Raw genomic sequence first — 17,374 nt, forward strand, 5'->3', positions numbered from 1 at the left:
GTGCGTGTGTGTGTCAAGAGGATACATTTGTAGAGTCTCTGTACAAACATGTTAAAGTGACAGAATTTTATGGAAAAGATTGCAATGTTTTCTGTAGCATTTACAACCTACCATTCTTTCCTTCTTTTTCTGCACCCAGGTTTTTAACTTGGAGTATTTAACCCCCAACTCTTTGTCCTTCTAAATTAATTTTCTGTATTTTGTATATTTTTGGATGGCTCTTTTATTTCTTATAGCGCAAATATCGAGAGCAAAAATAATAAGTCTTACTCTAAGCTTATGTATGATATCCATGTTTGTAGAGTCCTATATTAAATTCTGCTTATATCATATTTTGCCATCTTCTGATATGAAATGTAACTGCAAGTGAGTAATATGTAAAATACAAAATGTATCCAAGTTTGTTAGATCACCAGTCTCAATTTTCCAAGTTGGCCAGAGTAAAGTTCTGCTTAACCTGCTGTGCAAATCTTGCAACTTTCTGGTATGTCACGCTACATAAACAATTTGCCACTTAGTTTGGAGCAGGCAGGTGCACTGGGAAAAATCCTTAAGTGTCAGGGTTACATTGACATTTTAGAATACAATGGGGCCCATTTAGATTGGACTCGAACTTCATTGATGCAGAAACTCAAACAGAAGCCTTTGCAATTCACTTGTGATCTTCAACCCCCTATTTGACAGAAAATCCCATCTGGTGCTCTAAGCTATACCTCTTTTCTCTTTTCAAAGGACTTACTTTTTAAATTGTGCGATCAATTTTACAAGTATGGACCTATTGAATCTCTCTGCTGATAATACAGAGTTAGCAATATAGAAAGAAAACTAAAATAATACTGACCTCTTCTAGTAAAATGACTGATATTTTAAATGAACTTTCAGAACTGTGATGTAGAATAGTTTGTCCTGTTTCATTGTTATAAAAAGAGTTATAGACTGTTACAGTTAAAGGTCAGTTAATAACTAATACAAAGAGAATGAGCATAAACAAACCTATTAAAGTAAATGGTGCAATACCAATGAATGAATTTTCAGAGTTTTTTTTTTCTTCTTTTTAATAAAAACATTTGTGACCGCTCCATTTAGAGTCGAGAATCCTAATAATGCTGAAATGTCTCCGATAATTTTTAGAAGTATGCCGGATATCTAAAACAATGCAGTGATATAATCAATAGAGAAAAACACAATAAAAAAATAAAAACACAAAAACCATCTTGTCAGTGTGTCTTATCCCGAAAACATACACCTTGCTGTAACAAGAAAAGAAATACACACTTTATTGATGGTTGGGACAATTTCTGAAACCTCTGATCCTTTAAAAATGTTAAAACCCTTGTCATTCTTGACTATAGTTAAACTACCTCACTCCACTTCTGAAGATCCTTTAAGGATTTCTAAACACAGCATGATACTTCTTTAGTATTTTGCCTATTTTTGAGGAACTGTTTTATACTGGTTTCAGTGTTTGTCTTGACTGTTTTTATATTTCTTTGCTAATCTGGCATCTTCTACTTGACGTTTCCAAGTCATTATTAGTTATTAACAGTTGTGTGTCACCACCAACTGGAAATCTACACCTTTGCCAATCACTAGTAGCCTGATATTTCCCAAAAGTGGCTAAGGGTGCCTGAACCATTCTGCATAGACTTGCCATGGTCAGAGAACATTTTATGGCATAAGTGATATAACTGTGTTTGTGGTGGACAACAGAAAATGCTTCTAATTTTTGTTCATAGCTCTGAAAGGACACTTAAATTATTGATCGTAAGAAATCTGTTATTCTCACTGTTCAAGTGCACATATAGTGTAACATAGTTATCCATTTGGAATCCACCAGCAACCACCACCAATACTACCCCGTTTCCATTGACTACCTCAGTGCCCAGAGTAAAGGGTTTAGAGTTAAGCCTCTAGTAATAACAGCTAAGCTTGTGGAAACTTAAATGGAAACACTTTGATCAAATATATATTTGTCTTTTTGATCATATACATATTGTCTTTTGTAATTTTATAGTTTTAGGCACAGCTGCAGAAGACATTGACCAGTTAGTAGGCTGCCTTAAAGCAAAGATCCCAATCCTGACATGCACACTAAATATGCGGGAGGAATTCAGACAAGAAGTGACCCAAACTGCTGGACTGTCCTACATTGAAGACGCTGCATGGCCTGGACTTGGTGTCTTGAGGTTAGTCCTGCATTATTTTTGATCTAGTAAGTAGAACTCTATGCAATGCATGACAGTTCCATGAGAGTACAAAGTAAGATGACTTGTTCATTTTGAAAATGACAACACGTTTCTATTAACCACAGTAGGTAATGGCCATTAGCAAAGCAGATATGCACGTCTGCCATATTGCATTTAATTGCGTTTTGTATCATTTCGATTTCAAGAGGTTCAAGGAGAAGCATTGTGCATAAAATAATGTATGTCTTGCTTTATGCTTTACAAATGATTGTTAGCCTTAGAGCAAAGAAGTATTAAATCATGTTTGTACTTTAACTTTATTTTTATTTGGTCTTTTTAAGAGTGACTGCGAAGGAGAACTCGGTTTTTTAATTGGTTTCCATAGTCAACATCATCTCTTTTTGTTGCCAACGTGCATGTAACATTACCAATGTGAAGCACAAGTGCCAACAAGGGCACCCAGCAGTAATTGATGATTTTTCATTAACCACATGACTGCTAAGGCAATTCCCCTCCTGTGCTGGAAATTGTTATAGTCCATGTATCATGACGAGCTCAGCTCGTCATGAGCACACGACCAGTGTACTGCATGACGGGCTGAGCTCGTCATGAGCAGCGAAGGGGTTAATATATGACATAAAGGGGAACTGGCAGACTGCTATCCTCATCACTCAGATGGTCATTTGAGCCCGAGCCAAACATTATAGAAAGCGTGATAGAAGTGATCTGACTTTTTTGAGGAAAGAGATACATTTTTAAGATGGGTGGAATTGCAATGGAAGAAGATTCAACAATTGGGATACAAGATTTTGTATAACTCATGCACTAGATGTTTATCTGTCAAATACAAAAAAATTCTGGAAGATTGTTAAAAGAAGTATCTGAAAGGTTAGTGTGTTGGCTGGTCGTCATTTAAAACAATCCAGAATAGTACCTTCGCCACCGTGGGATCTCAGTCAAATATTCTTTATTCGGTTCCTTTTGCAACCATAAAAGAGAACAGCAAAAATTAAATCGGGAAACAGACAATATATAATAAAATTCCTAATGGAAAAAAAAGAAATTCCTTAATTCAGAAGGCTCTGCGAAGCCCATCTCACTGACTTGTGGGGTCCCACAGGGATCCTCCCTGAGCCCTACGATGTTCAACATTTACATGAGTTCGTTGGCGGAAACAGCACTCCCATTTGGGATACAGGTTGCTTCTTAAGCCGACGATACTCAATTAATTGTCTCCCTGAAGCAATCTAACCAGTTAGACCCCGATCTGGCCATCTGCCTCCAGAAAGATTTTAGTTGGAAGAGCAGTTATTTTTTTAAGCTTAACGGATCCAAGACTGAACTCTTGCTCCTTGGGAAATCCGGTCCCCCAAATATTAATCACCTGTGGCCTAGCTACCTCGGTAACCCCCCCCCCCCCCCCTCCCCCCACACGCCCCAAAAAATCGAGTTAAGAGTCTAGGAGTCTAGAGAGCAATCCCGTATAGTGGCAGCAAGCTAATATGGATTACTAAGAAGGTTTAGAAAGATACTCCCTATGCGCCAGTTTGCGGCGAGGCGACTACTGGTGCAGGCCCTCGCACTTTTGTGGCTTGATTACGCCAATGCGCTATACCTGGGAGCCCCCTTGGCTACCATTAAAAGATTACAAATAGTACAGAACTGTGCGGCACGTATGCTGCTGAAATTCCCAAACGTTCTTCTGCTAGGCTGGCCCTTGCTACTTTACATTGGCTTCCCGTCCAGGAAAGCCCTTTGTATCACCCACAAATCACTGTCAGGAAAGGGCCCGCCTCTGATTCATACCTGGAGTGAACCCTATGTACCCAACAGAACCCTCAGATCAGGGGAAAAAAGGCTTAATCTGTGTACCTAAGATCAAACGTGCACGCAGTGGAGGCTGACTATTTTCATATAATCCTGCCAGACTCTGGAACAGCATTCCCCTCCACATGTGCTCTGAACCTGACCATCTTAAGTTCAGAAAACTCTTGAAAACCTTTCTTTTCCATTCATTTTCTCGTAGCTTACTTGGCATCTTAGCGCTGGGATGCCCCTGGGTAACCGCGCTCTTTACAAATGTTCCTTCATTCATTCATTTATTCATTCATCAACAATATAAACTAAAAAATAGGATCTAAGTCATATTTCATTAGTGCTACAATAAGTCCAGCTAGTGAATGGGATTCGGAAAAACACATCCTAAAAGTTTAAACCAATAATTAAACTCAATTAGAGTTTTCCTACTAATGAGCCTTCACAGAAAACCGGGCTCTACAAGTTTTAAGGCTAAAGCTCGAAGAACCCATGTTTGCGTTTTTTTCATCTGCATCTTAGTTCTATAGCTTTTCTTATTATTAGTGGGGTCTTTAGGTGCTGGTTTTACATTTTGCTATATTCTGAATTCTGGATTTGTCACAGTTCCCTCCTTTATTTTTAACAACCTTTCTTCACATTGTGTAACCTGTTTTGTGCTTGCTAGGGGCCTTTTAGCAATTTTTATTGGAGAAGTGAACCTTTCTGAAAGGGTTTTGAAGGACTTGAAATCTTCTAACCAGTTGTTCTTGCCAGGGTGGTTTAAAAGTGGTACTAATATTTTGGGACTATGGCATTATGAAATGGGCAGTAACAGAGCCTTTAAGCTATTATAACACCATGACATTGTATGAGTATCAATGTAATAGTCTCATGCCTGCAGGGAATAAAGCAGTGTGTTTGAATTCAAACTTGACCTCTTGAGAAATCTACACACTGATCTTCTGAGGTCATAAACTCTCATTGGTCCACTGATCACTGACCTTAGATTGTCTATTGGTGAGTTCCAGTCCAATTTTAAGTACTGCCTAATGGAGGGTTGTGTTTTTTTTTTCTTAAAATGGTTCCCATAGCCAACTATGCACCAAATAGGGAGATAAAACCCTTGCAATAACATGCTGTTTGGTGGACAGTTAGGAAAGCACTGGTTGTTAAATGTAATGCTGCAAACACCCGGTCCCGTTGGTGACGCACACCGGCTCCTCTCCCCTTTCCCCTGGGACTACTCCATGGGATTGGAGATCAAGTGCTGCAGCCGGGGGGGGGGGGGGTCGTTAGAGGGCGCACAACCGTGATGGCCGCGCATTAGTGAGGCTCCCGCCAGACCGGGTGGTAAAATAAACTAAGTACCCATTCTGATGCGAAAATTCAGCCCAGAAAGAGCCTTACGCTCTGGCTCTCGCTAGACCGGGTGGTAAAATAAACTAAGTACCCATTCTGATGCGAAAATTCAGCCCAGAAAGAGCCTTACTTGAGAGCGTACAATGTTAGGCATACCGCGGCGCGGAGTCTGACACCAGGAAAGATCCGAGCGGGAGGCAGCGGCGAGTGGCTGGAGAGGGGAGCCGGCAGTGGACGCTGGGAGAGGACGGGCTGCCGGGACCTGCAGCGAGAGGTCGGGAGGTAGTGGCACCGGCCTAGCCAGGGGCACTGTGGAATACAGGTACGCCACAACAGCAAGCCGCAGTGAAAGAGGCACCCAGCGACCTGGGGGTCACCGCTGAGCTGAGTACCGGCAAAGATCAAAGGGAGCAAGGCGCGGTGGCGACGGACGGGGGAGGGCAGCACCCCCACAGAGAGACTGAGCTAGAGGCGTGCTGCTGATATATAGAGGCGACAGGGACTGGTGAGAGTCCTATTTCCCTGCAAGTGCCCCTGAGAGCTACTGCGAAGGTGGATATCGGCGAAGGGAGCCTGCCATACACACCCCCATTACAGGTACACAGGAGGGGCGGCGCCGCCATTTTACCAGCGGAGCTGTGCATTGCGGAGGCATGGCGGCATTGTGGGGGAGCTGGGAGCCTGTATGAGAGACTACACACAAGCGCAAATATAGCTGGCCCTGGCTGCCCGCCATTCGTTCACTGTGGCATAGGAGGAGATCGTATTTAGCAGAGGAGCAGCCATCTCATACCAACGCAGCCACCTGGGCAGGAGAGACTAACTGTACACGGATTGAGGCCCACACGCAGAGAGCCAGCAACGCTGGGAGGGCGCACTGGGGAGGGAGCCGACAAACGTGTAGAACCTTGGCACACAGCCCCCCTGGCGTCAGCTATCCTGGACTGATTACCTCGAAAAAGGCTGGCGGAACACTTTCTGGGCTGTGGCGTGAGTGGGTGAAGTGCGTGTGGGAGACAGCAGGAGAGGCGGATTGCACGGAGCCTGTGTATCGGGGACACTGAAAGTTGACACCTGGGCCCTTGGAGGAACACAAAGAGAGACAGCAGTACGCGAGGCCTACCGCCTAGCCCACAGAGTGGCCCAACTGGGCGTGCTCGCCTGGGGGAGTGAGCACCTACAACTAAAGGACAGCAGTGGACCTTTACCTTACCCGCCGTGCCAAGCCTGCAGTGGGCAGCCATTATGGGGCGCACTGATGCTAAGCAGGCTAAATTAACTTTTGACACTCGTAGACCACCTAGTTCCAGGTCATCGGAGCAGATGGACACAGACTCGCCTGCACATCAGGAAGAAGACTGGAAAACACTGGTGATAGGGATGAAACAGAATCTCACTTCCATAGACGCGAAAATGGACACAATGAATGCCAGAATGGACTCAGTGGTAAATAAATGGAATCCGCATGACCAGCGAATCAAAGAAGCGGAGTCTAGGGTGTTGGAGCTGGAAGATGGGGCGGCGACAAACAGAGAACAGATGCTCCAGATGGACAAATTTCTTAAATTGATCGCTGTAGGAAATGGAGCCCCCGGCCGGCCAGGGCTTGCGCCACAGCCAGTCAGAGACCACCACTCCTATGTAAAGTCGACCCCTGCTCGCCCTCTAGGTAACGCGGCGCGGGCAGTCAGGCCTATCTCGGAGGACGTGTGAAGCATTTGCGCACGCACCCACCAACAGCAACATCCCAGGCCTCCCACAAAAGGAACTCCACGCAAAGTATATATAAAAATAGTCTTTGTATTAAGCAGGGCACATAGGAGCACACATTGTACAAGGTGCCAGGGGCACGGGCAGGGGTTACAGGGAAGGAGGTACAGAGCAGAGCCACGGGACCACTGCCAGGAAGATGCACATGATGGAGTTAGCAACTAGAACATAGAACAACTGGGAGCTACCTCGGACTAGGACTAGAACACATAATCACCCGGAGCTTAGCATTAGGATACGTCACGCCCCGGGGTCTCATAGGACTAGCAATAGAACTCACTCTAACCAGTATAGACATACATGAGGCAAGGTTATGCAGGGGGGAAGGAATGGCAAGGTACATCATACAACAGAGGCCCCCATCAGCAGGGCCACACATAATCATTCTCAGCAACACATTGATAATAGTCATTAGCGCCCCCTAGGCCAGATGGCCGTCCTGGGGCGAGGGCGCCTTAGAGTCTCGGTGTCCTGAGTGGGCTGCAAGGGGCCCAAGGCAAACCTAAACGTGGCGGCTGCCCACGAAGTGCTGGGCAACCGGGGATGATGGGGACATCATGTAGGAGCCTCGCAGGCTCGAGACGGCAAGGGACAATGGAGGAGGGAGCCCCTCGGGGCTCAAGGAGGAAGGGGCCACGTGGGAGCCTCTCGGGGCTCTTAGGACAGGGTGGTGGCGGAGCCTCGCAGGCTCGTAGGGACTGGGGCCAACAGCGGAGCCTCTCAGGGCTCGAGAGGATTACAGCTGGAGCCTCTCGGGCTCAAGAGCGCTGGGCGGAGCCTCGCGGGCTCGAGGGGCCAGAGACCCATGGTGGAGCCTCCTCGGGGGCTCAGGGATGATCTGGGCAGGCGGGGCCCCCCTCGGGGGACCCGGCATCACTGGGGGCCCTTCGGGCCTCGAGGCACACGCGTGCTCGCGCTGGAGGGGAGGGGCGAGCACCGACAATGTGCTCCGACGCCCCGCCTCCCCTCCGGCAGCACTCACCGTGGGCGGGCAGACGCGCCGGTCCTCCTCGCTCTCCGGGGCTCCCTCTCGCTCCTGGGGGCCCCGGGGGGGAAGCGGCAGTGGTTCTGGTGGAACGCAGGGGCGCGGAGTAGGCTCCCGCCGACCCCTGCCTTCGTGGCTCTCTCCGGTCGTCTCCACAGCTCCCCGGGCCGCCGGCCAATCAGAGCGCGGCCCGGGGAAACGTCATCAGCTCAGCCCGGGCCGACAGCCAATCAGAGCGCGGCCCGGGGGCGGGCTTCACGCGGGGTCCCGGGCTGCGGCGGTGAAACACAGGGGAAATTGACGAGGGCCCGGCTCCCTCGATAAGGCAGCCAGGAAGGCAATAACGCGAGGTAGGCACTCGCTGGGGGCTCGGGCCCCCTCCCACGACAGGCATATGCCGGGTGGGCACCGGCTGGAGGAATAGAGCGCTCCTAGCGCTGGGGGCAGAACGGCAGCGCCTCGAGGCGCTAGGACAGCCGGATGGCACCGCCCCAAGGCGCTAAGACGACAGGAAAGCGCTCCCAAGCGCTAGAAGCGGGAATGAGCGCCACACGGCACTAGGATAGCAGGAGAACGCTCTCAAGCGCTAGGGCCATAGAAAGCAGGGTCCATAGGAAGTCCAGGAGTTCAGGGGGAGCACATCAGCTTGTAGAAGGGAAAAAGGGACATCAGCAGTGCAGGAGCAGGGCAGGGCCCAGGGAGGCCAGCCAACCCTGAGCCCACGCAGCAGCACGACCCTGGGAGGGTTCCAGGCAGGACAAGCAGGAAGAGAGGAAGAGAGAGAGAAGAGGGCCCACCCCCCTTTTATACAGGAGCTCCCTTTGTCTCCAAAAGGGGCAGGCAGGGAGAGAACCAGCCAGAACTGGTTATAAGGAATTTCATGCTACTGGCCAGGCCAGGGGCACTGGACGCACCCTAGGGGGTGGAGCCAGCCTGATGGGGAAGGCCCAGCCGGCCTCAGCCAATCGTACACCAGCACACCTACTGCACACAGGCACCAAAGTCTAGAAGTGGCACTTCCCTTCTAGTCACACACATGCTGCATACATCATCTTGTAGCATTCAACCTCACGAGCGCACACATACCAAACACGACCCGGCACGCCCCCACGCATCAGGAACTACCAGGGCCACATACATTCCCCATGCATTCCTATGGGAGGCAGGTCTCTCTCACCACACACACACTCAGAGGGGGAATCACCATTCCCCGGACACATATACTAAGCACCAAACTTCAGGGGCGGACCTACCAGACAGGCCAAGTCCAACACATGCCCCTCCCAGCCCAAACGCAGGGCAGACCAATCACTACCGTGATGGACTTCCCTGCTGCAGGGCGATAGAATTTGGACGCGGCCCGCACCGCCGGACCGATAGACATACACAGACTAAAAATAATAAAAGTTAAAAAAAAAGAAATTAACAAAACAAAACAACAACAAAAAAAGAAAAAAAATGAAGACATAGGCCCAACCAGGCTACCCACCTGGTACTCCTGAGTTGTCCATGACTAGGACCAGGCCCTAAGCCATCCAGATACCACTGGTCCCTGCTAATCCGAAGTGGGGGGTGGTAACCCCGGGCCCACAATAGCCCTTCTCCACTCCCTTTCTCAGGGTAGCCACGACTACCACTGTTCCTTCCACCTAGGGTCCGCACCCTCAGGCTTGCCAGAGGTCACGGGCAAGAATGCCCCACCCTACCTCTACTTCTGAGGTTCCGCGTTCTCCCAGGAGAAACACCCTCAGAACACACTTTCCTACCAGTCTTGGAACTTCCTCCCTCCACTGGTCTTCCACCTGGGAACTAAGCGTTCAGCTCTCCCCAAGGCAAGCCGCGGCCGCGCCAGCAGGTCTTCCTTGTCCGGGATACAACTTAACATACATTCAGCCAGGGCGACACCTGACGCCTAAAACACAACAGGAATACCACTTAAGATAAATTCAGCCAGGGCGACACCTGACGCCTAAAACGCAACAAGAGGAGTCTCAGTGTTCAGCTCTCCCCAAGGCAAGCCGCGGCCGCGCCAGCAGGTCTTCCTTGTCCGGGATACAACTTAACATACATTCAGCCAGGGCGACACCTGACGCCTAGAACCCAACAGGGATACCACTTAAGATAAATTCAGCCAGGGCGACACCTGACGCCTAAAACGCAACAAGAGGAGTCTCAGTGTTCAGCTCTCCCCAAGGCAAGCCGCGGCCGCGCCAGCAGGTCTTCCTTGTCCGGGATACAACTTAACATACATTCAGCCAGGGCGACACCTGACGCCTAGAACACAACAGGGATACCACTTAAGATAAATTCAGCCAGGGCGACACCTGACGCCTAAAACGCATCCAGCGGGATACGGAACACATGATGCGTCAACCACATTCAACGGGGTAAGGAAGGACAGGATTATCGTTGTTTCAGCAAGCTCCCCATCCCAGAGGACTTACACTCCATTACTCAGCGCACCTCAACATTCATCCACACACCGTCCCCTAGACTGGTAAGACAGTTTTCCACCGCCCCTGATTCCTCAACCCGACCCTCGGGGCACAGGTACCATTACTCTAGGGACAAGGACCCTTCACATTTGAACACAATTACACAACCACCACTGGATCCCACCCTCCTGGTGAATCCAGAAAACCAAATTACACTAGGGAGATGATTTACCCTCCCAAGCTAGGGGCACCTAACTCACAGTGCATACGCACACATTTTTCCACAGAACGGACATTTAAATAACCTTAAAAAACTCTCCACAGAACGAGTATTTCTATTAATCATTAAACATTTCCACAGAACAGACATTTTCAGCAACCTGACCCGACCCATGTGGCACAGGTATCATTACTCCAGGGAAGGGACAGGGACCATGCACACTGAACACAATTACGCTGCCACCACTGGATCCCACCCTTCTGGTGAATCCAGAAAAACCCATTGCACTAGGGAGTTGATCTACCCTCCCGAGCTAGGGCCACCTAACCCATAGCGTACCAGAATACATTTTTCACAGAACAGACATTTAAGTAACCTCTTAAAAGCAATAATCTCCTTTCTTTGCGACCATTTACAATGCAGAGTTTTGTAGGGAGGCCAGTTATCGTTGTGGTACTGCGCAAACACAAGTCCGGATCCCACCGCTGCCACCAGTGTAGGAAATGGAGCCCCCAGCCGGCCAGGGCTTGCGCCACAGCCAGTCAGAGACCACCACTCCTATGTAAAGTCGACCCCTGCTCGCCCTCTAGGTAACGCGGCGCGGGCAGTCAGGCCTATCTCGGAGGACGTGTGAAGCATTTGCGCACGCACCCACCAACAGCAACATCCCAGGCCTCCCACAAAAGGAACTCCACGCAAAGTATATATAAAAATAGTCTTTGTATTAAGCAGGGCACATAGGAGCACACATTGTACAAGGTGCCAGGGGCACGGGCAGGGGTTACAGGGAAGGAGGTACAGAGCAGAGCCACGGGACCACTGCCAGGAAGATGCACATGATGGAGTTAGCAACTAGAACATAGAACAACTGGGAGCTACCTCGGACTAGGACTAGAACACATAATCACCCGGAGCTTAGCATTAGGATACGTCACGCCCCGGGGTCTCATAGGACTAGCAATAGAACTCACTCTAACCAGTATAGACATACATGAGGCAAGGTTATGCAGGGGGGAAGGAATGGCAAGGTACATCATACAACAGAGGCCCCCATCAGCAGGGCCACACATAATCATTCTCAGCAACACATTGATAATAGTCATTAGCGCCCCCTAGGCCAGATGGCCGTCCTGGGGCGAGGGCGCCTTAGAGTCTCGGTGTCCTGAGTGGGCTGCAAGGGGCCCAAGGCAAACCTAAACGTGGCGGCTGCCCACGAAGTGCTGGGCAACCGGGGATGATGGGGACATCATGTAGGAGCCTCGCAGGCTCGAGACGGCAAGGGACAATGGAGGAGGGAGCCCCTCGGGGCTCAAGGAGGAAGGGGCCACGTGGGAGCCTCTCGGGGCTCTTAGGACAGGGTGGTGGCGGAGCCTCGCAGGCTCGTAGGGACTGGGGCCAACAGCGGAGCCTCTCAGGGCTCGAGAGGATTACAGCTGGAGCCTCTCGGGCTCAAGAGCGCTGGGCGGAGCCTCGCGGGCTCGAGGGGCCAGAGACCCATGGTGGAGCCTCCTCGGGGGCTCAGGGATGATCTGGGCAGGCGGGGCCCCCCTCGGGGGACCCGGCATCACTGGGGGCCCTTCGGGCCTCGAGGCACACGCGTGCTCGCGCTGGAGGGGAGGGGCGAGCACCGACAATGTGCTCCGACGCCCCGCCTCCCCTCCGGCAGCACTCACCGTGGGCGGGCAGACGCGCCGGTCCTCCTCGCTCTCCGGGGCTCCCTCTCGCTCCTGGGGGCCCCGGGGGGGAAGCGGCAGTGGTTCTGGTGGAACGCAGGGGCGCGGAGTAGGCTCCCGCCGACCCCTGCCTTCGTGGCTCTCTCCGGTCGTCTCCACAGCTCCCCGGGCCGCCGGCCAATCAGAGCGCGGCCCGGGGAAACGTCATCAGCTCAGCCCGGGCCGACAGCCAATCAGAGCGCGGCCCGGGGGCGGGCTTCACGCGGGGTCCCGGGCTGCGGCGGTGAAACACAGGGGAAATTGACGAGGGCCCGGCTCCCTCGATAAGGCAGCCAGGAAGGCAATAACGCGAGGTAGGCACTCGCTGGGGGCTCGGGCCCCCTCCCACGACAGGCATATGCCGGGTGGGCACCGGCTGGAGGAATAGAGCGCTCCTAGCGCTGGGGGCAGAACGGCAGCGCCTCGAGGCGCTAGGACAGCCGGATGGCACCGCCCCAAGGCGCTAAGACGACAGGAAAGCGCTCCCAAGCGCTAGAAGCGGGAATGAGCGCCACACGGCACTAGGATAGCAGGAGAACGCTCTCAAGCGCTAGGGCCATAGAAAGCAGGGTCCATAGGAAGTCCAGGAGTTCAGGGGGAGCACATCAGCTTGTAGAAGGGAAAAAGGGACATCAGCAGTGCAGGAGCAGGGCAGGGCCCAGGGAGGCCAGCCAACCCTGAGCCCACGCAGCAGCACGACCCTGGGAGGGTTCCAGGCAGGACAAGCAGGAAGAGAGGAAGAGAGAGAGAAGAGGGCCCACCCCCCTTTTATACAGGAGCTCCCTTTGTCTCCAAAAGGGGCAGGCAGGGAGAGAACCAGCCAGAACTGGTTATAAGGAATTTCATGCTACTGGCCAGGCCAGGGGCACTGGACGCACCCTAGGGGGTGGAGCCAGCCTGATGGGGAAGGCCCAGCCGGCCTCAGCCAATCGTACACCAGCACACCTACTGCACACAGGCACCAAAGTCTAGAAGTGGCACTTCCCTTCTAGTCACACACATGCTGCATACATCATCTTGTAGCATTCAACCTCACGAGCGCACACATACCAAACACGACCCGGCACGCCCCCACGCATCAGGAACTACCAGGGCCACATACATTCCCCATGCATTCCTATGGGAGGCAGGTCTCTCTCACCACACACACACTCAGAGGGGGAATCACCATTCCCCGGACACATATACTAAGCACCAAACTTCAGGGGCGGACCTACCAGACAGGCCAAGTCCAACAATCGCAGATAAAAATGAAGATTTGGAGGCACGCTCCAGAAGGAACAACATGCGCGTGCTGGGCCTGGCTGAATCCACCAATACTGTCAAAATGGAGGACTTCATGGAGAAACTGATTATCGACTTGTTTGGCAGAGACGCCTTCTCCGCACATATGATTGTAGAGAGGGCGCACAGATCGCTTGCAGCGCGTCCGATGCCGGGATCGACGCCGCGACCTATCATAGTTCGCTTCCTGAACTACCGAGACAGAGATGTGGTGTTGTGCTTGGCTCGGGAGAAGCAGCCAGTGAGATACGAAAACACCACGCTGGCATTTTTTCCAGATTTTACGCAGACGGTGCAGGAGGCACGACTCAAATTCGCTGCGGTGACGAGAAAGCTGGTGGCACAGAACATTCCATATATGCCACGATGTACCCGCAAAACTGCGCGCAACACATGATGGAAAACAACATTTCTTTAGTAATCCCCAACAAGCGGAAGATTATCTCAAGAAGACATGCCGGGAAGCTTTCCTAGGCACGTAGGAGGTCCAGATCCCTCTCGCCCATGGCAAATACAGACTGAGGACCTTGACTGTTACCAGCGTACCCCAGATAACCTGGCACTTAGTAGGTCTGTGAACATCTACATTTGGTGATGTATACTAATGATATTTTCACTGTGATTTGTATCGCCCAGTCACTCACCTCCATCCCGCTGAAATTGCCTGCTATACAGAGAGGAGCGACGGGTGGGTGCAATAGAGGAGGGAAGAGGGCATGTGTGGGCCCCTAGCGACCCCCGTATGAGAGCGTACCCCATAGAATCAATCCTTGGGAAGTTGGTGATATTGGGGGGGGTTTGACAATTTGGCTGGGGGCAGGAAGGCATGCCTGGCAAGTTGGGGGAGCCGGAATGGGAGAGGGGAGAGGGGGATGGGTGGGGGGAGGGGGGACTGTTTGGGGAAGAGAAGTGCACTGAAGGTGAGGTAATTGTATACAATATGGAAAAGAACAAAGGGAATGGCAGATGTCACGAAGGACGGACGTGAGCTAACAGTAATAACTTTGAAAGTAAGGGGATTGAATAACCCAAGGAAACGGAGGCCGGTGCTCGGATATCTAGATAGGCACCATGTCAAGGTGGCCCTCCTGCAGGAAACACACTTAGACCCGAAGAAGATGCCCCGGTTTGCTGTGAAATGGGTGTCTCACCAGTGCTTGGCGTCCTACTCGGGCTACTCTAGGGGGGTAGGCATATTAGTTAAACGGAGAGTGCAGTTTGTACTGGTGGGGTCGGATACAGACAGTGAAGGTAGATATTGCTTACTCTGGGGGTAACGTTTGTAAGTTACTATGGGCCCAACATAAACGATGCACATGCCTTACTTACTCTATGGAGCAAAATCCAAGAAATAGGCACCACTTGTATGGGGGGAGACTTCAATACTGTAGCTGACCCACGGCAAGATAGATCCCATGCCTCTCCCATGCACTACACTAACTCGCACTGCACTCTAAAGGACATAATAGATACCTATTACTTGTTAGATGCGTTGAGGTACAAACATCCTACCCGGAAGGAAGGGACACACCACTCCGCAGTGCACTCGACTTGGGCAAGGCCAGACTACCTTATAGTGTCGGTGAATATGGCACACTGGCTGGAAAAAACAGAACACCTGGCCTGCACTTACTCTGACCACTCGCCTGTGATGGCAACTTTGCAGACTCCGTACACGTTCCTAAATTGGAGACTTAACCCCTTGCACCTGCAAGATGCAGTATTTAAAGCGGAAATGGAAAGGGACATCCAAGAGTTCTTTGAGAAAAATGTAGATTCGGTAGCAAGCCTCACTACTGTGTGGGAGGCCTTCAAGGTCACTGCACGAGGATGGTGCATATCCAAGGGAGGTGGTATCCTTAAAGACCTTCGAAGGGAATTGCGAAAGTTGGAAGGGGAGATTAAAGGCCTTGAGAAAGAGCTGGCGCCAAAATGATAGAATATGAAGAGGCGTCAGAAAGGGAATGTAGGTTCGGGGAAAATCTCAGTTGGCGAGGGAGATCGCCCAGGGAAAGTGCTAGCGGATGCTGTACAGCCCCCTAAATTTGCGAATTATGTAACCAAAATACAGGACGCACATGAGCAAACACATAGAAATTTAAAGGGGCAGATGGACACCTTTGTCGAGAATTATAAAAAACTTTATACATCTCAGAGGGGTACGCCCCTTGATCTACCACAATATTTTGAGGATACGGTCCTAACGTGGCTGGGTAGCACGCATCAATAGTTCCTCGGGTTGGATCTAGAAGTAGACGAAATTAAGGAAGCAATCATGGGCATGAATTCAGATCATGCGCCAGGCACAGATGGACTGCAGGTTTTATTTTATAAGACTTTTGTGTCGATCCTGGCTCCTATTCTAAAGGCAGTGTATTATGAGGCATTGGAGGAAGGTAGATTACCTGAAACTATGAGGGAAGCCCAGATAATTTCACTACTAAAGCCTGGAAAGATTCTGAGCTCCTGCGATTCATACCGACCCCTCTCATTGCTAAATTGCGATACCAAAATATTGGCAAAGGTGTTGGCCACTAGTCTTAATTTGCTAATGGAATGCCTGGTTCTGCCTGGCCAGGCCGGATTCGTCCCGAACCGTGCTACGTCCCATAACTTGAGAACCCTCCTGGTCGTAATGCAAGACATCGACCCTGAATGCACGGCAGTGGCAATGTTTTTGGACGCCACTAAGGCGTTCGACTCTTTAGAGTGGGACTACTTGATAGGAACCCTGAGGTACATGGGCGTACCGCCGGTCTTCCTTGAATGGGGGCAGTTACTATACCAAAACCCTCGGGCTACAGTACTGCTGAATGGGAACAGATCCACCGATTTCGCCATAACAAGGGGCACGAGACAGGGGTGCCTGCTGTCCCCAATATTATTTGCGCTCGCTATAGAACCTCTCGCAGCGAAACTGAGGCAACACCATAATCATAGGGCAGAGTGTGTGAGAGCGAGAGTGTGTGAGAGCGAGAGTGTGTGAGAGCGAGAGTGTGTGAGAGCGAGAGTGTGTGAGAGCGAGAGTGTGTGAGAGCGAGAGTGTGTGAGAGCGAGAGTGTGTGAGAGCGAGAGTGTGTGAGAGCGAGAGTGTGTGAGAGCGAGAGTGTGTGAGAGCGAGAGTGTGTGAGAGCGAGAGTGTGTGAGAGCGAGAGTGTGTGAGAGCGAGAGTGTGTGAGAGCGAGAGTGTGTGAGAGCGAGAGTGTGTGAGAGTGTGTGAGAGCGAGAGTGTGTGAGAGTGTGTGAGAGCGAGAGTGTGTGAGAGTGTGTGAGAGCGAGAGTGTGTGAGAGTGTGTGAGAGCGAGAGTGTGTGAGAGTGTGTGAGAGCGAGAGTGTGTGAGAGTGTGTGAGAGCGAGAGTGTGTGAGAGTGTGTGAGAGCGAGAGTGTGTGAGAGCGAGAGTGTGTGAGAGTGTGTGAGAGCGAGAGTGTGTGTGAGCATGAGCGAGAGTGTGTGAGCATGAGCGAGAGTGTGTGAGCATGAGCGAGAGTGTGTGAGCATGAGCGAGAGTGTGTGAGCATGAGCGAGAGTGTGTGAGCATGAGCGAGAGTGTGTGAGCATGAGCGAGAGTGTGTGAGCATGAGCGAGAGTGTGTGAGCATGAGCGAGAGTGTGTGTGAGCATGAGC

At 51.0% G+C, this 17,374-nt stretch overlaps 1 protein-coding gene across 1 annotated transcript in view; it reads left to right on the top strand.

The window, feature by feature from the left end:
- The window catches only part of PDXDC1 (pyridoxal dependent decarboxylase domain containing 1), a 435,979-nt gene that overhangs the window by 319,476 nt on the left and 99,129 nt on the right, over window positions 1-17,374 (top strand). Inside the window, exon 17 of the mRNA XM_086941443.1 lies at window positions 2,015-2,186. Within this exon, the coding sequence (XP_086797569.1) occupies window positions 2,015-2,186 (172 nt within the window). The remainder of the gene's footprint in view (window positions 1-2,014; window positions 2,187-17,374) is intronic.

The sequence above is a fragment of the Lissotriton vulgaris genome, chromosome 10 (genome assembly GCF_964263255.1).
Source record: "Lissotriton vulgaris chromosome 10, aLisVul1.2, whole genome shotgun sequence".
In the NCBI taxonomy this organism is placed as follows: Eukaryota; Metazoa; Chordata; class Amphibia; order Caudata; family Salamandridae; genus Lissotriton; species Lissotriton vulgaris.